This window comes from Anomaloglossus baeobatrachus, chromosome 6 (assembly GCF_048569485.1).
Source record: "Anomaloglossus baeobatrachus isolate aAnoBae1 chromosome 6, aAnoBae1.hap1, whole genome shotgun sequence".
Taxonomy (NCBI): Eukaryota; Metazoa; Chordata; class Amphibia; order Anura; family Aromobatidae; genus Anomaloglossus; species Anomaloglossus baeobatrachus.
Genome location: NC_134358.1, coordinates 229,441,853 through 229,468,303, shown reverse-complemented (window position 1 = coordinate 229,468,303; position 26,451 = coordinate 229,441,853). Strand labels below are relative to the sequence as shown.

Genomic DNA, 26,451 nt, shown 5'->3' with positions numbered 1-26,451 from the left:
CGCACTAGACGTTTTTTTCACGCTGCGTTTTTATGTGCGTTTTTGTCTCAAAAAACGCACCTGCGGCTAAAAAACGCGGCAAAAAACGCATGCGTTTTTGCCGCGATTTGGTGCGTTTTTTTGCTGCGTTTTTGCTCACTGCGTTTTTAATCAGTGCACAATGCCATTAAAGATTGTTGTTGAAAAAAAACGTCTGATGTCATTTCCTTCTTCAAAATGTTCATTGTATGCAGGAGAGCAGACTGCTGCAGAACTAGTGTATGCAGGAGAGCAGACAGCAGCTGCAGAACTACAAGGCTCAGCATCCTCCATCCAAGACTGTATGCAGTTTTTTGCCCAAAAAGAAAAAAAAATGACATGGGCTTCGCCATATTTTTGTATGCTAGCCGGGTACAGCAGGCAGGTACGGGCTGTCCCCAACCCCCAGCTACCTATTTGTACCCGGCTGGGAACCAAAAATATAGAGAAGCCCTTTTTTTTTAATTATTTCATGAATTTCATGAAATAATTAAAAAAAAAAAATTACGTGGGCTTCGCCTAATTTTTGAGTCCAGCCGGGTACAACTAGGCAGCTGGGGATTGGAATCCACAGTGCAGGGTGCCCAAGATTTCTGGGCACCCCCACTGCGAATTGCAGTCCGCAGCCACCCCAGAAAATGGCGCTTTCATAGAAGCGCCATCTTCTGGCGCTGTATCCAACTCTTCTAGCTGCCCTGATGCCGGGTGGCTAGCTAGGTAATAATGGAGTTAGGGCTAGCTGTATAGCTGGCCCTAAGCCCGAAATTCATGGTGTCACGCCAATATTAGACATGGCCACCATGAATTTCTAGTAATGATAAAAAAAACAAAACAACACACAGAAAAATATTTTTATTAGAAATAAAACACAACACAATTAGTGACTCCATCTTTATTGAAATAAACCCCCCTCCGCAGTAATCCTGGGTTAGGGTCCCGCGCCGTCCAATCAGGATCCAATATCATCTGATCGGTTTGCTGGAAGGCAAAGCGATCAGATGATGTGTCAGGAATGGATCAAGTGCCTGAATCCCATCACACATCAGCTGATTGTATAAAAGCCGGTTATACAATCAGCTGAAGCATCAGTGCAAAAAAAAAAAAAAATAATGCTCATTTATGTGCTGTGCTGATTACCGGCAGCTCCTGGAGCGATCGATTGGACAGGAGTCTGATCCTATACGATCGCTGCCGGAGCTGCCGGTAATCAGCTGATGAAGTCCCCTGACGGCAGGATCAGCTGATAGCCGGCCGGGCGCGAAAAAGCCGGCGAGAAGACGATCAGCTGATGCGTCAGGTGACTGCATCAGGTGATCCACCGCCAGGTCCTGCAAGCAAGGTCCTGCCCGGGGGAGACTGCACACAGCCGGAGCGGCGGGACCAGGACAGGAGCGGGCATGGCACCGGGACCCTGCAGACAGGTGAGTATATATGACGTTTTTTTTTTTCTACTGTTCACTTTGGTTTTCGCTGCTGCCTCCACCTCCCGCCCAGACATGGCGCCGCACGGAGCTGACATGCACAGGACGGGAGGTGGACGCAGCGGTGACGGTACCGGGAGGATTCATGCTTCTGTGTTTACCAACAGAAGGAATCCTCTTCCTGTACACGTCACTGTAGTACCCACCCCTTGCGTTTATAGCTGCGTTTTTAGTCATAGAAACGCGGCTATATGCGTTTTTCATTGCGTTGTTGAACATTCATTGAACTCAATGGGTGAAAAACGCAGTGAAAAACGCAGAAATAATTGACATGCTGCATTTTTGTGGTCACCACAAAAACGCAGCTAAAAAAAAACGCTGTGTGCGGACAGCACTTATGAAAACCCATTGACATTGCTGGGGAAGCAATGTCACTGCGTTTTCAGCACAAAAACGCGGTAAAAAACGTCGCTAAAAACGCGGCAAAAACGCCTAGTGCGCACATACCCTTAATGTGCCAGGAGGCACCCACCTCTTCTTCTACCCAGTCTACTTTTCGCAGACTTAAGTTTGCTGTGCAAACATCAAGGTCTTGTATGGGGGTTAAACAAGGCACTTACTCTCTTACAATGGACTAGCCCTGGGGCGGAACGATCGCGGTCGCAGGGATCGTGACTGCGACCGGGCCCAGGGTTCAGGGGGCCTGCGGACCTCAGCTCTTGCTACAGGACATCTAGCTGAATAACAGCAGTGACCGGTCGGGACCCCGCAATGCAAATTGCAGCGCCGCGAGGTTACAGGAAGCAGCAGCGGCTAGGAGGCTGACAGTGTGCCGGCTACTTAAAAAATGCATATTCACTGCTCCCCACGCCCTTAGTGCCGCCCACCTCTTTCCATTGAAGACTGTGCTGAGAGGTGAACGGGATTATGGGGGTGGAGAGCAGTGTATATTATATGCATTCTCTTTAATATCAGCACACTGATAGCCCAGCTGTCGGCTTCCTGCAGCTGCTGGATGATCAGGTGTGCTACTAAAGAGAACCACGGGCGGAGATACAGGTGCATTTGTACTGGGGCCCCTAAGGAGAGGGATGGGAAAGCAACTGTAGAAAACTCAGTCTCCCAGTGACTGCAGAGATGCAGGGGCTGTTCCAGCGTCATTTGCTGATATAAGGGCTGCACTGCGCAGATGATGCTGTCAACCCCTGCTCCTACTGCTCCTAATAGATCTGCTGCTGCAGGGTCTGTGCAGGAGACATGGTCACTGCTGGAGGAAGCAGTCACTCAGTGTGCGGGGCCTGCGGTGAGCTCTGCCACCCTGGGAGAGCCCTTCACCCTGGATACCAACCTGTATGGGGGAGGAGGTTGTACTACCGCCATTGTGAGCTGCAGGGGAAGTGAGTGGTCAGTGCAGCCCAACCTCTCCTTCCCTCTTCTCACTAAAAGCTGTCGGGACTGAGAGCAGAGGGAGAGGGAGGAGGACATGGCAGTTGTGGCAGCAGAGCCAGTAGCAGGGGGCGGCTCTGCTGTGAGTTCTGCTCTGTGCTGTGTCCTCCATATCCTGCAGACCATAGACTTCACTGGTCATGGCTGCTGCCCTATGATGGGACAGGGATGAGAAGGCCCCTCTGCTCCTGGAGACTGACGTCTGCATAGGTAAGTACATGTTATGGTGTGTATGCAGAATATAGTGTATGTCAGTGTGTATATGGGTAGCATATAGTGTATATCAGTGTGTATGTGGGTAGTATATAGTGTATATCAGTGTCTATGTGGGTAGTTTATAGTGTATATTTGTCTATATGGGTAGCATATAGTGTCTACCAGTGTCTATGTGTGTAGTATATAGTGTCTACCAGTGTCTATGTGTGTAGTATATAGTGTCTATCAGTGTCTATGTGGGTAGTATATAGTGTCTAAGGGGGTAGTATATAGTGTATGTGTGTCTATATGGGTAGTATATAGGGTCTATCAGTGTCTATGTGTGTAGTATATAGTGTCTACCAGTGTCTATGTGTGTAGTATATAGTGTCTACCAGTGTCTATGTGTGTAGTATATAGTGTCTATCAGTGTCTATGTGGATAGTATATAGTGTCTATCAGTGTCTATATGGGTAGTATATAGTGTCTATCAGTGTCTATGTGGGTAGTATATAGTGTCTATTCGTGTCTAAGGGGGTAGTATATAGTGTATGTGTGTCTATATGGGTAGTATATAGTGTATATCAGTGTCTATGTGGGTAGTATATAGTGTCTATCAGTGTCTATGTGGGTAGTGTATGGTGTATAGAAATGGGCATATAATGTATATAATAGTTTCTATTGTATATGTGTGTGTGTATATGGTGTACAGAAAATATAATATTGTGTATTGTACAGTATATAGTGTGTGTTTCTCTGTAGGGGTATTTGAGTGCTTGTGGAAAAACTGTATCAGAAGAAAACACCATGCAGCAGGCAGCAGAGGGAAGGTGAGTATAATTGTTACATTTTTTTTTCTGTGTGCAGCGTGATGGGTATCATATGTACCAGGATGGGGACATAGATACAAGGATGGGGGACAAAGAATCAAGCATGGGATGGGAAAGCTAGGTGAAGGAGGCTCTTTCCCTCAGCACACAGCTTTTCCATGCTCTGCTAAACATCTTTCCCTCATTACTCAGTTTTTCCAGCTGGGTGCTGAGGTAAAGATGTATAGAACATTATGAGGAAGCTGGGTGCTGAGGACAAGATGGATATCAGAACATAGGAAAGCTGGGTGCTGAGGTAAAGATATATAGAACATTATGAGGAAGCTGGGTGCTGAGGACAAGATGGCTATCAGAACATAGGAAAGCTGGGTGCTGAGGTAAAGATGTAGATCAGAGCATGGGGAAGGTGCATGCTGAGGACAAATTATATATCAGAACATATGAAAGCTGTGTGCTGATAGAACGAGGGATTTCAGATGGGAAAGCTAGGTGCTGGGGAATGAGCCAAGTGTAAGCATCAGTATCTTGTATCCCGAATGTCTGTGTAATTATCCCATACCCCGAGTGTCAGTGTACGGCTGGGGGGCCCAGGTCCAAATTTTGCGTCGGGGCCCATCGAACGCTAGTTACGCCACTGGACTAGACCCTTAAATTTCACTATTTGTAGGTAAGGAATTGGAGACCCAGAATTGCTACCTGTTCCCTAAATAATAACCCTATCTGCCAGCGGAGGTTGGCATACTAAAAATTGATATGGCGCCCCCTCTCCATAGAGGCTGACCCTCATATGTCCCTTGTTCCCTACATAGAGATGACTGCCGAGACCCCACCACCGTATCGAGTGTCCCATGCCCGAACAAAACACACCAATGTAGTAAACCAAAAATGAACTTTATTGGAGAGATAACCAAATATGTACAGACTCTCATCTTTTGTTGGGTTGGGGTCGGTCACAGCTTTTGAGATAACAGGTATAATTAACCAACCAAATATACCATGTCAACGAGGCGTAATGCCAGGCCGGACTCCCAGCGCAATCAGCCTTCGCTTAACATCCACCATTTTCGACCACTGACCGCTGTGACTTAAACAATATAACATACCACAAAAAAGGGGAGGGGGGGGTGGGCCAGCAGCGCAAGTGTGTCCGGGTATCCAGCAGCACAGCAGCGTCCGGGTCTCAGGCTGAGGAGAGACAGAAGCCAGGAAGTAGGGGGATTATATAGGGAGAAACAGTAGGAGGGGAAAAACAGTGGGATTGGACAAACACAAAGGGGGACGGATTCGGGCATGGGAGATGGATTTAACCCTTTATATACGGGGCTCAGCAGTCAGGGTGCATTCAGTGTAGCTCCACTGACATGCCCCACAGACTGCCGAGACCCCACCACCGTATCGAGTGTCCCATGCCCGAACAAAACACACCAATGTAGTAAACCAAAAATGAACTTTATTGGAGAGATAACCAAATATGTACAGACTCTCATCTTTTGTTGGGTTGGGGTCGGTCACAGCTTTTGAGATAACAGGTATAATTAACCAACCAAATATACCATGTCAACGAGGCGTAATGCCAGGCCGGACTCCCGGCGCAATCAGCCTTCGCTTAACATCCACCATTTTCGACCACTGACCGCCACGGAGGAGCAAAAGTCGCTAGACTGCGCTCCGACCCCCACCCATGATTGATAGCACAAACCCCGTCCTGAGGGCCCAATAAAATTGCATACTGGAGGCCTCGTCCGTTGCACCGTTCCCTGACCAATTCAAAATATAAGAATGGCCCAACCGCCGCACTACCAAACGGGCAAAGTATCAGCAATAGAATTACAAACCGAGAACATGACGGGTGCGAAAACAGATGCGAAAACAGATGTTAGGGTCAAGCATCTAAGCGCTAATGCTTAAAATGACTGAATTACCAGGGGTGAATACATAAATGTTATGGCAATAACTACGCACATGTGGTTAAATTTACAAAGGCCAAAGAAGCGGCAGTATCCTTCATTAAATAACCGACACGTGGCAGGTCTACGACCGGCCACTGGACCGAAGCCGGAAGAGGTGCTATGAGGCACAGAATGAAAGGGGTTATAATCTGTCTGGGCCAACATTAAACGCAGCCAGGTGTCCGTGGCTTTAACTCCCCAGCCCAACTGGGGTTGAAGGGCTAAACGACGACGAAAATCCTCATCGTAGCGCCACCAGGCTGATCCCCCATGAGCTTTATAAGAATTATATATGGTGTCAAGATATATAAACATCTCGGCACAGCGCTCAGGGTGCTTTTGTCCCATGACACAACCCATGACAAAAAATGCCTGAAGCCAATTGTTAATAGACTTCGCCACTTTTTGCGTCCCAACAAAAGGATGATCAGATGGACGCCACTCCTTATCAATTGTATGCTGATCGGTCGAAACTAAAGACCATATATCAACATAATCGTTCGCCCAAATTTTCCGGACGGTCTCGTCAGTCAAGTGGGATCCCAAAGTAGAAACACCACAAAAGAAAGCGTCCCTATGAATATCGGAGCAAGGCGGAGGGTTAGATTGTATAAGAGGTTGACCAGGAGATGAAGGGCCAACGAAAATATTCCCCCCCGCCGCAGGCTTCAAATTATCTAAAAATGTTTTAATAGCCGCTGCCATACCCGCACTATCCCCCCCGGCCCCCGAGTATCGATACTCACCAGCATCCGGGAGGGGAGCGTCAGAAGGCTCCTGTACAGGATCAACAAATGCCACAGGCTGCCGACGTGCTGAGGGAAAAACAATCTCCCCCTGAGAAGGTTGGTAACGACGGCGGTGATGCCCATGGGGCACGACTGAGGAATCCGGTGTAGTGGAAGTAGAACGCCACCCCGATGAACGAGAATGCCGGCTCCTCCAAGCGGATTGGGAACGACGGGCGGAATGGCAGCTACGTCTGCCACGTGATCCAACAGAGCGTCCGTGCCGGCGAGGGGTGCGAGGGGGTGACGGCGAGGAAAGCGAGGAGGAGCGGATACCGCGCCCACGGTGGCTACGACCGAGGGCCGGTGTTCCAGCAACCACCTGCGTTGGACCAGCAAGATATGGTGGTTGACAGACTGGGGCAAATGCACCTGGGGCAGATAGGGCTTGTGGGGTGGGGGCAGGCACTGCAAGGTGCACACCTGCAGCCTCCTGCTGTAATGGCGGCAAGGCCAGCAGTGGGGGTTGTGAAAGGGGGGTGGAAGGGCTTATTAACGCCCTAGCAGCGAGGGGTGCGTCATGTTGAGGAGACTGGGGTGGCCCGTGGGGGTGCACCATGTGTGCAGACCCCTCTATAGACGAGGGGCCGCAGACATGGCGACCCTGCATTGTAAGTGGTGATGGAGGATGTAGGAATGGTGTTTCGGGTAGGCAGGGGTTAACTGCTACCGGCCGTGGCTCTACACTGACAGGAGAACAGTGCATGCGTGCATCAGCCACGGCCGGAAGCTGAGAGGAGGTGAGGAGCTGGGAGGGGGTGAGGAGGGGGGGATCCACATGCATTGGTGTTACAGTGGGGTTAACAGCTCCTGACTGCAGAGCCACGCAGCCAGGATGGTAATCCCGCCGGTGCACAGACGCTGCAGTCGGGAGCTGGGTGGAAGTGGGCTGTACTGGTCGCGAGGCGCACGCCCCGCGATACCATAGCTCCCGACCGCGGAGACACGCGGCCAGGGGAGGAGTCCCGGCTCACAGCGGCCGGGAGCCGGGCTGAAGTGTCAGGCACTAGGCGCGAGGCGCGCGCACGAGAAGTGCGCACGCCTCGCGATGCCATAACTCCCGACCGCGGATACACGCGGCCAGGGGGGAAGTGCCGGCTCACAGCCGCCGCGGCCGGGAGCCGGGCTGAAATGTCAGGTAGTCGGCGCGAGGCGCGCGCACAAGAAGTGCGCATGCCCGACAACTTCCCAGCTACCGACCGCAGGTCCACGCTACCAGAGGGACAGTACTGGTGTGTAGGCCCTGCGGTCGGGAACCGAGGTGGGTTTTGGGGGACAAGTCGCAAGGCACGCGCACGAGAAGTGCGCACGCCCCGCGACATTATTGGTGAAGGACTCAGGCGCTCCAGCGGACGGGTACGCCGAGCGGACCGCCTACCGCCGGGAATCGCCGCCTGAGCATCAGGAGGGACGGGACCTGGCACATCTAAGAAAGTGGTAAGCCAGGCGTCACCATCCCTCCTGATTCTGTCCCTTATGGCAGCAGCCAAATTGTCGGCCATCTCTCACCAGCAGCGCAAGTGTGTCCGGGTATCCAGCAGCACAGCAGCGTCCGGGTCTCAGGCTGAGGAGAGACAGAAGCCAGGAAGTAGGGGGATTATATAGGGAGAAACAGTAGGAGGGGAAAAACAGTGGGATTGGACAAACACAAGGGGGGACGGATTCGGGCATGGGAGATGGATTTAACCCTTTATATACGGGGCTCAGCAGTCAGGGTGCATTCAGTGTAGCTCCACTGACATGCCCCACAAAATAAATGTATAATCCTAAATAGAATTGAAACATTCACTAAAAATAAGGCCTGTTAGATACTTAGCTTTGTCCAATGACAGCACAGGCCTGATGATGCTGCTGAAATAATCAGCTGCCTTTCTCAATGTGTTTCCCCTTTACAGAAATATATTGGGTTCATCAGGAGATTAATAGGAGGATAGGTACAATCATCCATGGCTGTTGGGGTCAATGCTCCATGTGCTCAGGGTCTGTGAACGTGCAACAAAAGGAGACTATAAATACTTTTCAAAAAAGTTCAAGAAACTAAGTCTCATGTTTTAAGTAACATTTAGCTAATGTTACAAGACTGTATGTTGTCCATGCTTCTGTGCCGCCTTGAGCCTAGACTCCCCATTGTTGGGGCTGAACGGCATAGGTTCTTAAAGGGTCCACCACTCACCAACCTTGGAGTGACGCCACTTAAAGTGATTCCACACTGCTGGGTATCCGTGTGTGATTAATATGTGTATTAATGTTTTGAGGTTCCTTTCTAAGCATTTTGTGAAATCTTTCCCGTTTGCTATCATTGCTTCCCTTGGCCCGTACACTAACATTCCGTTCTAGTTAGCCATTGATATCCTTGCTCTAGTCTTGTAATTCTGCTGTGCATTGACATCAGTTTTGATTTCCACCTCTGCCTATGTATGCTTGACCTCTTTTACTACATTTCCTATAATCCATGCTATGGTTGCCAATTTACGAATACTTTCAGAGCTGTGACCTGCAGAAAAGTCGAGTTCATTGTAAAAGGGTTAAAGGGTAAAACTAGGGAATCTTTTAGACATTGCATCTTTTTTTAGCCAGTGGAAATCAGAATGGAAACTAACCAGAGACAAAAGTTTAATGGAAAGATTTGTACCTCTCCTGAGACTCCTCGTTTCAGCTTACAAATACTGATGCAAAATACTGCAGAAATGCAGCCGTACTAGTGTCCCTGTTCTCTGAGGATACATACCACATTACCACAACAAGAATCAATATACAGATGTTTCCAACTTTGCCTTTTTGTTGCTTAAAGGGAACCTGTCACCAGGTTTTTCCCCTATAAGCTGCGGCCACCACCAGTGCACCCTTTTATACAGCATTCCAGAATAATGTATATAAGAGCCCAGGCCGCGATGTATAACATAAAAAAATACCTTTATAATACTCACCTACGGGGCAGTTGGGTCCGATGGGTGTCACTGATCTTGGTTTGGCGACCCCTCCTCTTGTGCAGTCATCGTCCTCCTGCCCAGCCCCATGTGCATGCTGCATCCTGCGTCATTCACAGAGAGGCCACCATTGCGCTCTTGTGCGTGCGCAGTCTTTGACCTTTTCTCACTTCTGCACATTACAATACTATGCTCTGCCCTCAGCAGATCAAAGTGCGCATGTGAAGATGCGCAGTGGAGGCCTCTCTGTGAATGATGCAGGGCACGTCATGCACACAGGGCTGGGCAGGAGGATGGTGATCACACAAGAAGGAGGAGGACCAGACCGATGGTGAGTATTATAAAGGTGTTTTTTACGTTATACAGATCGTCCTGGGCTCTTATATACAGTATTCTAGAATGCTGAACATAAGGGCTCACTGGTGGTGGCCACAGGTCATAAGGGAAAAACCTGGTGACAGGTTCCCTTTAAGGAATCCAATTTCTTTCAAAACAAATTTAATACAAATTCTCGGCATCTTTTTCAGACGGCAATACCCATCACAATCACTGAGTGATCAGAAAAAGGCACATATAGTATAGACATGTTTGATAGAGTATCTCTCTGTCTATCCATCCATCCTCCTCTTCTAGCTAGCTGTCTAGTATGGCATTAGTTGGGCATGTGACAAACTAAGGAGATAATTAGGTGAAGAAAAGCCCAGTGTATGGTATAGAATCCCCAAGGGTGATTTTTTTTTTTCACATTTCCGTAGCATTGAAGTGTGAGGATAGTGTCAAGACATATTTATGCACTCCAGCTTGTCATAGATCATACCTCACAGGATTTGCCATTTATTGCAGTCTGAGGCTGTGTTCCTTACCAGCTAATTTATTCTCTCATGCTGCCTCTGGGAAAGTCTTATGCAGAGACCCTCCTGACAAGATGATAAAACAGGAATTGTTATTTTTACATTTTACTTAGTAGGTTATTTTCCAATCATTAACAGTAAGGAGAAAGTATGTCAGTTGTTTAGCTTTGTGACGGGAACATATTTAAACTCAGTAATGACAGCCAATCAGATTTAAGACATCAATTGTCAACTGGAGATTAGAAAATAAAAAACAACATCTGATTGGATTTGTAACTTCGCTATTATCTCTAAGTGTAACTAACTAACTAACCTTTTAGCTATTTTTTTTTAATTTGCTATAGGAATTGTTAAAGGGGTTGTCCAGGCTTGGGGCTAAAGTCTGCCATCATTGTATGTAACTGCAGAACACTGTTCGCTGTCAGGATTCTCTGGTGCCTGCTTAGGCACGTGACCGTAAGTATGTGATCTGCATATATACGAACACATGCCTACTAACCGTGTGTGGAATACTCAATGCAAGTGAATTGGCCCAACATGTCTAGTTGGAATATGGCCGAAAGAATACATATCACATAACCATCCAATTCTCGCACTGAAGAAGGTGTGCGCTGTTTTGATTCATAGGTCTCTATGTGATTACAGACTTGAGCCCCAAGCCTGGACAACCCCTTGAAATACTCTTTACTAGAGGGGATCCTGGTCTTAAAGGCATCCCCATACACACTAGATTAAATTGAGCTTATGTTGGCATGAACGCCCTACCATCTAATGTGGTAGAACTGGATGTTGGAGTGTGTGTGGGAGGAGTAGGGATAGGGCAGGATGACAGGTTGAATTTAAGCCCTCCACCACCCTTTTGTTCTTTGAGAGATACTGTAAGTCACCAAAATGCTGGACGGTGAAGGGTAGAGTGTCAATGGATTGAGCATTTGGCTGTAAGGTACTGCATGAAAACAGTATCCTTTAAAGCTGTGTACATGCTCAATAGAAAGTTTATATGTCCACAAAATGCTTGGCTCACACTCATTCATGTTAGTATTAAATAGTAACTTTACTTATTTTATTCATAAATTAATAACACAAGAAAAGATTAAAAAATGAATCTGGAATGTATCTTTTTAGAGAAAAATATGTCTCTGACGCCACGTATGAGTCACTTTTGCTTCATGCATTAAGTATGCCCTCTCAAAAACTGCTCATATCTGTCTACAGATCTGCCTTCAGTGAGGCATCAAATTACACCTTCAGTCTATAAATCCATGGAGCAAATGTGGCGCCCTGGACTAGCCAGGTCGTCACAGGTACTACAAAACACACACCCACTCTGAGACAGGCACATCAGCCAGACACAAAATCCTTGTTGCCTCCCTCCAGGGGCTGATGTCCACACCAGGTGGGGTGGAGCCAGGCGGTTGGCACCACCCACCGAGGAGTTCACAGTCCTGGAGGCGGGAAAAGGAAGTCAGATCAGTTAAGGAAGTGCAAGTGAAAGGAGTGAAGTAGAGTGGAGAAGTAAACTGACGGTGTCCGAGTGTGTTGCCCGGGCACTAAGCGCAAGGTTGGCAGACGGTGGTGGCCGTCTGCAGGAGAGGTAGATCAACGCGGAACCGTAGGACCGGGGACGGGCGGTGGCCCGCCGGTACCGAACCGGGGAGCGAAGTGAAGCCAGCACACTCAGGCAGGGCCTATGGACCCCGACCAGGCTTGGAGTCGCCATTAGAGGTCAAATCCGTCAGTGACTGGAACCCCAGGGGTTTCCTAACAGCCAACACCCGATTGAAGGCAACCGTCCGACCAGCAAAAGGAAATACAGCTACCACCACAGCTAGAGTTCCAAGGGCCAGAGCCTGCGGGCAAAAGGGCTCCTCCGGCACATATATACGCTGGGGAGCGGGTTACCGGTGGGAATCCATCGGGACCGAACATACACAAAGGTGCAGGGAAAGGCAGCCACCACCAACCGTCCGGGAGAAGTCACAGCAGCCGGCTGCGGAACCCATCCATCCAGCCATTTGGTTTACCAGAGACTTTGTGTACATTTGTGGCCGAGTGAGTACAACCGTGCCTACCGGCACCGCGCTGCGCAGTCCAGGCGACCCTGCACCTTGCCAACCCTGCCTCCCCGTCACCTCAACGGCCCCCAGGACCACCAACCCCTACCCACGGAGGGGGGAAACAACATCCCAGCTGCTCCCTACCATCGCTCCCGGGATCCCAGTCACCAGCAGCGGTGGTGTCCAACCTCACCACAACCCGTGGGTGGCGTCACGGACCAAATCCCCAAACCAAACTACCCCCTTTCACTCACGGGCGAGGAGCGCCGCTCGAGTCCCCGGATCCGGCCCACCGCTCGAGCCACTGAGCAGCCATCGCAGCAGCGCCGGACCCGAGCGTTGGCGAGCGCAGCGGCGTCCTTCCTCGCCCGCGACACAGACATGGGGGAGTCATTTGTGAGATTCAAAGTCAATGGACAGAAAACCTGCTGCTGTCTTGAGTGAAGAGGGTAAATTTGCTATCTCTAAAGTGTAGCTCTCGGTTTAGGATAGATAGCTGCAGAATGTTTTTGTCTGCCTCTAGTTCCTCCCCTCTCCATGGAACATTTTGAGAACCATCTGTCATCTCCTATCTCAGTAATGGGAAAGTCTATATTCACTGAACACAGAATTGAGAATATTGTGAATGAAGGATCATTCCAAGAGGAGCAAGTAGTGGATTTCTCTGATAACACAGTTCTACATATTTTCAAAAGTTGTCAGGTACAGTTACGAAAGTTCAGTTATGAGCCATTTCTTAATGATTTTGACCTCCTGAATTCAAATTTGACAATGAAAATTATTTGTTGGCTCTTTTTTCTATGATATCAGCGTTTTCCTTTTACAGCTACATATAATTAATGTATAAAAGTTTAAGAACTTTGAAATATTATTTTTGCAAATATACAGATGTAAAATATTATGTTATTGCAATTTTTTATATTTATTTAGAAGAATCTTAGCAACAATTAAAATAACTAAAACATGTGTAAACACTATTGTGAATTATAAACAGTTACAAAAATTGCACTACAAAATTTGGTCCTCATTCGGTGACAACTCTTTTTTCTTATCTCGTGTACTCCTGCATCGACTCATGTCTTGTAATTGTCCAACAGTAATCTGCAAGCATTGATGGATTCCATTTTCCTAGATATCATTTCTCCATAGCCACAATATCTTGGTGACATCTCTCACTGTGCTGGTCACTCACTGCTCCGCAGTTTGGTGGAAAGAGGTCTAGATGCAAATGTACGAAATTAATCTTTAAGGACATGTTACAGCCAAGATTTTTATATGTTTTGAGGAGATTTTCCACCAAGTTTTCATAGTTATCTGCTCTTGAGTTTACCAAAAACTTAGTTACCACTAATGCGAAAGCTACCCATGCAGCCTCTTCCATAAACTGCTACAAACGGAGAAAATCCCAATCCTGAAGAAGCTTATGAAACTGAGATCCAATAAAGATACTTTCTTTATCTTTGCTCCACTTAACCTTGGAAATGTATCAATGAGATACTTGAATGCTTTTGTATTTTTATCCATTGTCTGTACAAAGTTCTTCAATAGTCACAACTTGATATGCAATGGTGGTAACAAAATGGTATGTGGTTCAAAAAGTGATGGATGCTGGACATTTTTACTCCCTAGCTGAAATTAACGTGTGAGAGGCTAGTTTCTATTATTGTATTGATATTCTCTTTCATGACTATCCCACTCCCACAGAAAGAAGCAGGATTTTGTATATCCAATCTGGAGACCAAGTAAGAGAGTAACCACCTTTAAGTCAACACAAAGGGGCCACAAATGTTGGGTGTAGTTCAGGCATCTCAACAGCTGTTTCATATTGTCATCAGTTTCACTCATGTGGACTGCATAACTAACTGAAATTGAAGATAGCGCATTGCCATTATGCAGCAAATTGGCTTTGAGGCTTGTTTTGGATGAATCGATAAAGAGCCTCTGGATTATTACTTATCTTCAGATCTTCTAGTAAACTGTAGCCTGAAACCTAAGAGCTCAGTCTAAAGGGTGCTTTACACGCTGCGACATCGCTAGCGATTGCTAGCGATGTCGAGCGCGATAGCACCCGCCCCCGTCGTTCGTGCGACATTTGTTGCTCGCTGCCGTAGCGAACAATATCGCTATGGCAGCGTCACACGAACATACCTTGTCACAGCGACGTCGCTGTGACCGCCAAACAATCCCTCCCTCAAGGGGGAGGTGCGTTCGGCGTCATAGCGACGTCACTGCGGTGTCACTAAGCGGCCGGCCAATAGAAGCAGAGGGGCGGAGATGAGCGGGACGTAACATGCCGCCCACCTCCTTCCTTCCGCATTGCCGGTGGACGCAGGTAAGGAGATGTCCGTCGTTCCTGCGGTGTCACACATAGCGATGTGTGCTGCCGCAGGAACGACGAACAACATTGTACCTATGGCAGCAGCGATATTAAGGAAAGGAGCGACGTGTCAACGATGACCGTTTTTGAACGATTTTGCGATCGTTGATCGTCGCTCCTTGGTGTCACACGCTGCGATGTCGCTACCGGCGCTGGATGTGCGTCACTAACGACGTGACCCCGACGATATATCGGTAGCGATGTCACAGCTTGTAAAGCACCCTTTACTCTTGGGCAGCTCCAAATCTCTAACCAGATTGTTCACTTCACTTTGTGTTATAAGGTGTGGTTCAGTTGAAGTTGCTAACAGAAAGTCTGGGTCATGAGATGACGTTGCTTCATGACACAAAGTGCCCTCTCCTTCCTCACTTGACTCAGCTTAAAGTGACGCAACTGTAATTAGGACACAAAAAAGAGTTGGTGTTTTTTGATTGGTCACCCTAAAGGGGGCTTTACACTCAGCGACATCACTAGCAATGTCTCTCATGAAAGCAACCGCCCCCCTTCGTTTGTTCATCATGGGCAAATTGCTGCCCATGGTGCACATTATCGCTAGGAGCCGTCACACGTACTTACCTTCCTAGCTAAGTCGCTGTGGTGCCGCACGAACCACCCCCTTAGAAAAGAGGCTGTTCAATTGGACACGGCAGGTGTCCAATTGAAACGGAGGGGCGGAGAACAGCCGCATGGAAGTCACGCCCACCTCGTTGCCGGAGAACGCCGGTACGGTGCTGTTCGTCGTTCCTGGGGTGTCACATGTAGCGATGACTACATATATACTACGATATGTGCTGCCTCAGGAACGATGAACAAACTGCATCCTGAACCAGCAACGACATTTGGGAAATGGACGACATGTCAACAATCAACGATTTGGTGAATATTTCACATTGTTAGCGGTCACTCGTACGTGTCACATGCAACGACGTCGCTAACGAGGCCGGATGTGCCCCCAACGGCATCTTGTTAGCGATGTTGTTGCGTGTAACAGGGCCTTAAGATGGCAGAATACTGAATTTTCCTTCTAATTCAAGTTGTTTCCCCCAGTTAAAATAAAAGACCCTGTACTCACTTCTCATTCTGGTGCTGTTTCAGTGCTGTTTGTAATCGTGGTCCGGGGCTCACGTGACATTGTGACGTCACACGAGCCCCACGTCCAATCACCATCGACTTCTCTTACCGCACCTTTGGACCAAATAAGTTAATCAACAGGAAGTGACGCTGTGGCTGCCACTCACTTCCTGTTGATTGCTAATTTGGTATGAAGGCGTGGCTAGAGAAGGCAGCAGTGATTGGACTTGGTGCTCTCATGTCAAACTATCATGTGAGCCCCAAACCGTGACCGCACTGGAATGGCGCCTAACGGGAGGTGAATACAGGGTCTTTTATTTTAACTGGAGGAAGCAAGTGGAATCAGAAGGGGTTGTGCTAGTAGTCAACAATCCCTTTAAATAATGTAAACTGTATTGTACATCTGAATGCATACTAGTGAAAGTTCAGAAATCCATAATATTGAAAGCTCTGAAAGAAAACCTTACATATAACCCTGACAGATGGATGTCATAAAATGCCATTTACGTTTACTGGAAAAAGAAAAAGACGGACAAGGGGAGGTGGGAGGAGAGGTGGCTCCTGGTTACATTTTAAACTGGTCCCTCTTTTAATTCAATACGGGTAGGTATCCCATCATCTGGATATGTGAATAATATTAGGTCAGGTTAGATCCAACTATTGAGTCCACTACAAAATATTAACCTGCTTTGAGTCTATTGTGAGAAAAATGCAAAAAAATGTTTGTATCCATGGTGGGAGAAGTTGTATATTCTTTTGGTCTAGAATGTATACCTCGGTGCCATACAGCTCTAGAATAGGAATGTAAACAGCAGCAAACGGCAATGATGGTATATGTGGTGGCCATACCTTCATGTATCTCTTTCCCACCATGAACGTGTTGTAGGTGAGTATAGGGGACAGAGGTGCTCCATTTTAGTCATTGATGTGGGCGAGACTCTCATGACCTCTCATTTATCATCCATCATGTGATGTGATGTAAATGTTGATGGTAGGAATACCCCTTTAATCCATTCCTAAAACCTGAAATGTCTTTTTTGCTGGATTGACAAGCTTTACGTAGCTAGAGAAGTTCATTTCTTCCTTGTTCCTCTATCGTTTATATCTGCTGCCTACCTCCTACATTGGGTAGATCCACTTAATCAGAGATGCCCCCTGCATACCCTCTCCTTTCACAGCTCCAGGAGATACTTGTAGACACTGACAGGAAAAAAATCATTAAATTTTATAATGGACGTTGCTTCTTTAAAAAAAATGCATTACTATCAATCAGCATAACTAGTGCTGACAACTATGTGACAGCTCCGGTGACAGCTCACTATAATGCAGCACGGGTTCATTATAGATCACATTTGCAGTTAACACTTTATTTCTGAGCTACTGGTGAAGCGGTGTATTTTATTTGATTGCTATACAGAAAACTGGATCATAATCTCTACGTATTTTGTTTCTCCAGGGCTTCCGAAGGCAGAACGGTGGAGGTCCCATACAGAGGAGATGTGGAGAATACAGTGCGCGACATCTTGGGAGGACTGAGATCCACTTGTACATATGTTGGAGCTGCCAAATTGAAGGAGCTAAGCAGAAGGACAACCTTTATTCGTGTGACGCAACAATTCAACCAGATGTTTTCTTAATGTATATGCAGCCTCCATATTATTCTCCTCATTGAGCCGTCCAGTTTCCTTAGGACGGAACAAAAAACATTTCCCAAAATATAATAATCACACAGTGAACATAATGACAAGCTTTCTATGCAACAGATGAGTGATCTCCAACCTTTGGCTCTTCAGTGGTTGCACAACTAATACTCCTACCCTTCTTGACAACTGCCAGTTGTTAGTGCATGCTGGGTGTTGTAGTTTACAACCATGGAAAAGCCACATGTGGGGAAACACGGTAGTAAGAGCACGACGTTATTTTTTCTTTAATTCTATTTTTTTAATTTGCCAAACCTCCAAGATTTTAGTAATTCATAGATAGCACTTTATAACATATTATAATATATTTTGCAGAAAGTTATGTATTATCAATCTTATTTATAAGTAAAGTTTTGGCTTGATTGTATTTAATGTATACATTGATTCACAAAAATGTTCTTTTATATAGTCAAGCTACATTAGATGTCTTCTAAGACATGGCCCTTCCTGGCCACATTGAGGCCTTAAATGGAAATTAGAATGATTTTCCAGAAGGCCATAGTAATATCCGTGTTCTCTGACCTGAGCCAATAGTGCTCAGCAGAAATAAGTGACACAATCCTTGAGTTACCGTCGCATGTCTTGGTTATTTGTTTGAAGTTGATTTTTCCCTTTAATGCATTGCAACTTTATTATCTCTTATACACTAATATAAAGATTGATAAAGTTAATGAAATCTTTTGGGCTAAGAGTGGGCATCAAATTACTGTCCCTTGGGCTCAAACTTGGGGACCCCCCTCCAGGAGCCAAAATGAAAAACATTCATCTGAATGAGCACCATATAATAAAAAATGTCTGCTGTACTGACCATTGTAAGGGATATGCCTTTTTGACCATAAGCTCCCCTTGCTGCTTGGTCAGCTGTTTGTCAGGATGCTGAGAGTAGTACCGGGGGCAATCAGAGGCTGCAGTCTGAAACTGTGTCTCTCTGATGAGAAAACCCCTTTCAGCTTTCACCAGTTATAATAAGAAGTGGCTTTGTAATGTTACATTAAAGTTTACATTTAAATCTAATAAAAAGAAGCTAAAATTACTTATATGCATGAAATATTGCTAACTGTGTGATGAAAAGACTATCATTATTGCCAGACATCAATGCTGTCCAGCAGGTTGCGCATAAGGATCTTATGTGACTGGAATGAATTGTATCTTGTCTAGATAAAGTTGCTTGTATACGGTCACGCTTTGTAACATTCACTGTATGTCAGCATTGTGTTTAGTGCCACGTTTGTCTACATGTGCTCTTGTACGCTTCATATACTCGAAACATGTACATACTGTAAAGAGTGAGCAGACCTGTGCTTTTCAGAGCCATGTCATATGCAATTGTTTCGGTATCACATTTGTCTTGAAACTCATTTACTGCTGCTTAAAACTTGCATTTTTCATGTGAGTAGATGGCACCGCACCAACACACGTTTTCATTCCACCATGTAAGTCTTGGATCACAAAAGCATGTGCCAAATCTGCAATTTATGTGCCATTTCAATAGCTACTATACAGCCATAATGACTTATTAGAAAGATAACTGCAATATTCCTGTAATAGAAGAAGCAGGTCATGACAGGTAAAGGGCAAGATGCAATGTAAGAATATTTTCTTTGGATGTGCCTTTATTAAACATGTCTGTTCTACAGCTGCACTTTGGAAGAACCTTAAATTGTCTTCTAACCTTAGCCATAAATGAAAGATCTGTGCTGAAATGAACATAAATAAAGATAATGTATAATCTCCAGTGTGGATTCTGTCTGCAATATAAAGACTTACAAAATGCTGTTCATTGTCCATTCCCACAGCAATAATATATTATCGGAGTTGATATAAATAATATGAATATTTTTGTATTTTTATTTTAGAGTTACTAGTAAGTTATGTAACAGTTTCTAGATTTTACTAGCGCAGATGATGTCCAGCATGTGTTTAGTCCTAACTATGTGTCATGTCGGGGGCGAGAGGACCCCGGCGAATGACGCAACACATTTGGTACAGTAGGGCAACAGTACAACAGAAGGCCCTGGTGCTCGGAAGAGGGCAGTGGGGTCACCTCCGAACACTTACACCAGGTCATGTGCCTAGGCCCTCACTGGCCTCAAATAAACCCTGACTAATGAAGGCCAATGAATTACTAGTCTCACCACTGTAATATGACAACACAAGGGAGGTAAGACAAACAGGTGGGGAAATACACAAAAAATAACACTCCATAGCTTCTTCTTTAGCAGGAACTTCTAGGTTGCAACAGAAGCGACCCTTCAGCTTCTCAAGAGACTTAAGGGGGCTTTACACGCTACGACATCGCTAATGCAAACTCGTTGGGGTCACGGAATTTGTGACGCACATCCGGCCGCATTAGCAATGCCGTTGTGTGTGACACCTATGAGCGATTTTGCATCGTCGCAAAAACTTGCAAAAATCGCTCATTGGTGACATGGGGGTCCATTCTCAAAAATCGTTACTGCAGCAGTAACGAAGTTGTTCCTCGTTCCTGCGGCAGCACACATCGCTCCGTGTGACACCGCAGGAATGAGGAACCTCTCCTTACCTGCCTCCCGACCACAATGCGGAAGGAAGGAGGTGGGTGTGATGTTACGTCCCGCTCATCTCCGCCCCTCCGCTTCTATTGGGCGGCAGTTCAGTGACGCTGCTGTGAAATCGCTGTGACGCTGAACGAACCACCCCCTTAGAAAGGAGGCGGTTCGCCGGACAGGTAAGTAGTGTGACGGGTCTGGGCGTTGTTGCCCGTGTCGCACAACAGATGGGGGCGGGTACCCACGCTAGCGATATTGGTACCGGTATCACAGCATGTAAACCGGCCTTTACTCCTTCAAAAAGGACAGCACAGATAAGAGCATAAGGGAAAGTGAGCAGTGGATATTTATAGCAGAAGAGAGTGGCTGCAGCTGAGGTTACAACTTCCTGCATGTTATTGATTACTGCAGGATAGAAAGGAACCTTAACCCCTTCAGTACCAGATGGAATTAAATGTGCTCCAACTGAGGGTAAACCAATTTGCGATTAACAATACGCAGTGACCTTCTGTTCTCAGATCCCCCCAAGATCGCATTAGGCTGTGACACACTTGTGACAATATGCACCTTTTATGTGAGCAGTGTAATGAAAAAATGACCCTGATATGGGTTTTCAATAACCTTCTTCTCCTGTTTTACTACCGTGTTTTCTTAAAAATAAGACACGGTCTTATGCTATTTTTTTGCCCTGAAAAATGTGCTTGGGTTTAGTTTTGGGGTAGGGCATATCTTCAGGGAAACACAGTTGGGTGTAAGTATACCCCCAAAAAAGCAAATCCCACACACCGCAGGTCCTCTATGCGTTCCACCGCAGGTTCTCGCTCTCCACTGCACTGAGTCCCAGGTTCCCGTGCAAGCCGGAAGCAATCGGTGTTGCCGGATATGATGAGTGTGTGTGAGATTGTGTGTGCTATCTGATGTGTGTGTGTGTGTGCGTGCGCACACGATCTGATGTGTGTGTATGAATGTGAGTGTGTCGCGGGCGGGGAGGAGGGTGTCAGCACACCGCGCTCACCCCTTCTGCTCGGGTCCGGCAGCTGCTCCTGGTGGCTCGAGCTGTGGGCCGGATCCCGGGGTTTCTCGAGCGACACTCCTCGCCATTGAGTGAAAGGGGGTGTTTGTGGTTGGGTGTGGGGATTGTTATAGTCCGTGACGCCACCCACAGTTGTGGTGATTGCACCACCGCTGCTCAGTATGGGGGTCCCGGGGATGGTGATGCGGAGCAGCCAGGTGTTGTGTTGCCCCTCCGTGGGTAGGGGTTGGTGATCCCGGGGCCCGGTGATGAGATGTAAAGTGTAGGGCCTGGAGGGCGCAGGGACGCGGGGGCAGCGCTGTGCCTTGCGGCACTGTGGTACTCACTCAGCCTGAGACACGGACACAGTTTGTACGGTAAACCAAACGGCAGGTAGGACGGTCCCACAGACGGCTGCACCTGCACTCCCGGTAGGTGACGGTGATGTCCCTCTTCCTTGCACCTTTGTTTGACTTGTGGTATCGGTGGATTCCCTCCGGTTACCCGCTCCCCGGCTGCAATCTGGGCCGGAGGAGCTCTACACTTTGCCCGCAGGTGCTGGCCCTGGGGAAACTGGTGCCCTGGCGGTGGCGGTGTCTCCCCGGTTCAGGTTGGGCTGTTGCCTTCACTCGGGACTTGGTTGTTGGGGGAGCTGCGTCCCCGTCACTGACGGATTTGGCAAATCTGGCGACTCCTAGCCTTGCCGGGGTCCGAGAGGCCCCTGCCCTGGTGCTGACTGTCCTTCGGAACACTGCTCCAGACCACCGGGCACACAGCCAACGGGGTCCTTCCAGGAACTTCCAAACGGTCCCCCTCCAGACAGTCACCGCCGTTGCTGACCTTGCTGATCTGGCCCTCACAAAGCTGGACCCTTCAGGCTTTCTTTCTCTTCTGTTACTTCACTTGCTTTCCTCCTTTACTACTTTCACTTTCTTAACTCCTCTACTTTAGCTCCTCACACTTGCCCTGCCTGGGCTATCTGCCTGGTTTCTTCCTGCCTCCAGAGTTGTGAGCTCCTCGGTGGGCGGAGCCAACCGCCTGGCCCACCCCCTGGTGTGCATCATCAGACTCCTGGAGGAAGGCAACAAGGATTTCTGGTTAGCTGTGATGTGCCTACCTGGAGTGTGGGGTGTGGTGGTGTTGTGACCTGTGTCCCCTGGCTTGCCCAGGGCGACACATTCCCCCTTAGCAAAATGCAGACCGTCCGCGGGCTGCCGTCCTACACCGGTTTTATTTTTCTGTAAAAGGGGTAACAGGGTTAAGAAAACATAAATAACATTTTTAATCAAAACTCTTCCCAAGACGGGAGGCACATTTACTTAAACGTTGCAACGGTATACGGTCACGGTTTCCGCTCTCTCCCACCCAAGCAACCTGGCCCTGATGCTGCCCCTAAAACCCAGGCAGCACCCCTTGACCCACAGTCCAGCACAAGTTACCCGAGCGGGATCTGTCCTTCCCCTCCAGAGGGTGGCCACCGGTTCCTTTGGTGGCTGGGCCCTGGCCTGCTCTGCTCAGGGCCCTCCCTCCAACCTGCCTCTCCGGAGACGGTATAGCGGAAACGGTAACGGTACCCAACATATTTACAAGCCACTTAACGTTTGTGGTGCCCTGCAAGTTCACGGGCTTGTCCATGGATAGTTCCCATGCCAAATAAACTTTTAAACAGTCCCCACGGGGACAACGGTGCCGGCTCCAGCCGGTTGCAATCACAAAAGCAAATCAGGTAACTGTTCGGTAATTTTCATTTTTTTTTCATCATTTTCTTTTTGCAAACTTTCAAACAAACACACTGACTTCTGGTCCCAACGGGGATAACTTTTAGGCGGAGGACCGCCGGCTTAGCAGTCCATCCTCAATTGCGGGGCTCTAGTGCCACCTTCACATGGTGCACCGCCGTGGACCCCGATGGTAGCTAGCTGCGGGTCATTTTCCTCCATATTCATGCGGGCATGCACATCCGCTCTACACCCCTCTCGGGCATCGATCTCCCTGCGCAGCTGCTGTTGCCGTCGCTCCCAGCCGGGAGTACTTTCTGTTTGCTCCGGTTCAGCATGTGCGGGGGACGGGCCCAGCCAGAGTCCCTCCGTGTCGGGTACGACCGGCACCTTCAGTAATGAGGGACCCCGCTGTGACATGGCCTGCTCTGCCTCCTGGCAGCCGCATCCCCGCCGTGCCTCCGGTGCATCTTTGCTGACGGCTTCAGCCTTCGGCTTCTTCCATAGAAGCGATTCAGGGGGGTTACGGGCTTCTGCTGCAGGTCGGTCCGCCGGGGCGGATTGGCAGGGTACCGCTACCGGTGGTGGCGGCAGCGGGCCTAGTGGCGGGGCAGCAGCAGCTAACGCGGGTAGCGGGGGAGGCAGCAGGGTGAACGGGTGTAGGCCGGGCCCCTCAGCCGCAGCGGCCGATCCCTCGGGAATACAGGGACGTGGGTCTCTTACCCGTTCCTCCAAATCTTCCTCCACCTCGCATCTCCGCATAGCAGCCACCGCTTCCACCATGTCGGCCTCCCACTCCTCCAGGAGGAGCTGCATGCGGACCTGCAGACGGCTGCTTAGCTGGGCGGTCCGGACTTCCACCCACGCCGCCATGCCGGGCGCGGGGACCACGGTGTTGTTGGTCGGACTCAGCATCTTTAGCAGCGGCCTCTTCCAGGAACCAATAAATGGCTGCAGGGTCCTGGCGTCCCCGCTTCTATAGCCGCAGCTACATGCGTCCAGCCGCCATCGCGTCCCCCTTAGCTCTTTCCGGCCCCTCCTCTCTCGGGGCGGGGTTTTGGCCTTCGCGCCTCTACTGCTCGAGAAGACGCTCGAGCGGGAACTTTTCGCGCCAAAGATGGCGGCTTCTGAAATTTTTCTGCCAGATGCCTCCGGCGGTAACAAGGCGCACCTCTACCAGACGGCAGAGCGGTAAGATCCTGTTCGTGACGCCAAGTTGTCGCGGGCGGGGAGGAGGGTGTCAGCACACCGCGCTCACCCCTTCTGCTCGGGTCCGGCAGCTGCTCCTGGTGGCTCGAGCTGTGGGCCGGATCCCGGGGTTTCTCGAGCGACACTCGTCGCCCGTGAGTGAAAGGGGGTGTTTGTGGTTGGGTGTGGGGATTGTTATAGTCCGTGACGCCACCCACGGTTGTGGTGATTGCACCACCGCTGCTCAGTATGGGGGTCCCGGGGATGGTGATGCGGAGCAGCCAGGTGTTGTGTTGCCCCTCCGTGGGTAGGGGTTGGTGATCCCGGGGCCCGGTGATGAGATGTAAAGTGTAGGGCCTGGAGGGCGCAGGGACGCGGGGGCAGCGCTGTGCCTTGCGGCACTGTGGTACTCACTCAGCCTGAGACACGGACACAGTTTGTACGGTAAACCAAACGGCTGGTAGGACGGTCCCACAGACGGCTGCACCTGCACTCCCGGTAGGTGACGGTGATGTCCCTCTTCCTTGCACCTTTGTTTGACTTGTGGTATCGGTGGATTCCCTCCGGTTACCCGCTCCCCGGCTGCAATCTGGGCAGGAGGAGCTCTACACTTTGCCCGCAGGCGCTGGCCCTGGGGAGACGGGTGCCCTGGCGGTGGCGGTGTCTCCCCGGTTCAGGTTGGGCTGTTGCCTTCACTCGGGACTTGGTTGTTGGGGGAGCTGCGTCCCCGTCACTGACGGATTTGGCAAATCTGGCGACTCCTAGCCTTGCCGGGGTCCGAGAGGCCCCTGCCCTGGTGCTGACTGTCCTTCGGAACACTGCTCCAGACCACCGGGCACACAGCCAACGGGGTCCTTCCAGGAACTTCCAAATGGTCCCCCTCCAGACAGTCACCGCCGTTGCTGACCTTGCTGATCTGGCCCTCACAAAGCTGGACCCTTCAGGCTTTCTTTCTCTTCTGTTACTTCACTTGCTTTCCTCCTTTACTACTTTCACTTTCACTTTCTTAACTCCTCTACTTTAGCTCCTCACACTTGCCCTGCCTGGGCTATCTGCCTGGTTTCTTCCTGCCTCCAGAGTTGTGAGCTCCTCGGTGGGCGGAGCCAACCGCCTGGCCCACCCCCTGGTGTGCATCATCAGACTCCTGGAGGAAGGCAACAAGGATTTTTGGTTAGCTGTGATGTGCCTACCTGGAGTGTGGTGGTGTTGTGACCTGTGTCACCTGGCTTGCCCAGGGCGACACAAGTGCCAGCAAGAAACATGGGAGGACCACATAGATAATACCTGCTGGAGCACCCGCTGAAGATCGCAGGTGGACTTGGGAGCAATGCAAACGTCCGGGGTCTGGTAGATATGATTCTCCTGGGAAGGGGGATCTGGTGATTATGATGGTGTGGTCTGTCTTCTTTCTTTTGGGGGTGTCTGATTTCTATAATAGTGTCCTGCAGAATTTTGTTTCACTGAATGGACACTTAATTATTGAACCGTGACTAGGGCTTATTTTCGGGGTAGAGCTTATATTTAAGCCTTACGCCGAAAATGCTGAAAATTCCTGCTTATTTTCAGGGTTGGTTTTATTTTCAGATAAACACAGTATATAGAATCTTAAAACAGGGGTGGGGGCAGGCGGTGCATTTGACCTAGGTACAGCCAACAGAGGTGCTCTGTTGAGTTACTTGATGCAGTAGTCCGAGGTATCTCCCCAGTGGTTGCGTTCTGCTGCCTCTATAGTAGTAGAAAAAAAAAAAAAAAAAAAAAAAAAAAAAAAAAAAGCAACAATAAGAGGATTATGTCCTCCAAAAATCAAGTATTACTCACAGCAAGTTGGGCTGCAGTGTGTACATCGCCCTGGCCAAAAACTGATGCTCTAGCAGGATACAGCTAAACCCCCACTAAGTGGAGGCACCACAGGTGCAGGAGAAGCAGATCACACACACACCTTCATGGAATGGAGGGGAGGTGACTGCTAGATGATAAAACTGCACACAAGTGGCTTGCATAGAGCACTGTTCACATGCAGATGACACAGTCACAAACCCGCAGCCTATTAGGTAACGCCCTTCTATTAGATCAGGCGGGCTGCCAAGCCGTACTCCACTGTATATCATGCACGGACAGACACTCTACAATGCAAGGCCCAACAGAAAGGGGCCTGGCTGTATCCTGTACAAACAAAAAAATATGAGGTTTTTGTTGGTATTTATGGCCATAAAACGTAAGCCTACACCCTCATCAAGGGACCTCATGTCTGTAGGTCCCTACACTAAATATAAAAAAAAAAAAAAAGCAACAATAAGAGGATAATGTCCTCCAAAAATCAAGTATTACTCACAGCAAGTTGGGCTGCAGTGTGTACATCGCCCTGGCCAAAAACT

General features: G+C 48.7%; 1 protein-coding gene across 1 annotated transcript in view; it reads left to right on the top strand.

The window, feature by feature from the left end:
* GMPR (guanosine monophosphate reductase) overlaps positions 1–19,365 on the top strand; it is a 140,491-nt gene extending 121,126 nt beyond the window's left edge. Inside the window, exon 9 of the mRNA XM_075314728.1 lies at positions 17,387–19,365. Within this exon, the coding sequence (XP_075170843.1) occupies positions 17,387–17,567 (181 nt within the window). The 3' untranslated portion in view covers positions 17,568–19,365. The remainder of the gene's footprint in view (positions 1–17,386) is intronic.
* The last annotated feature ends 7,086 nt before the right edge of the window (positions 19,366–26,451 follow it).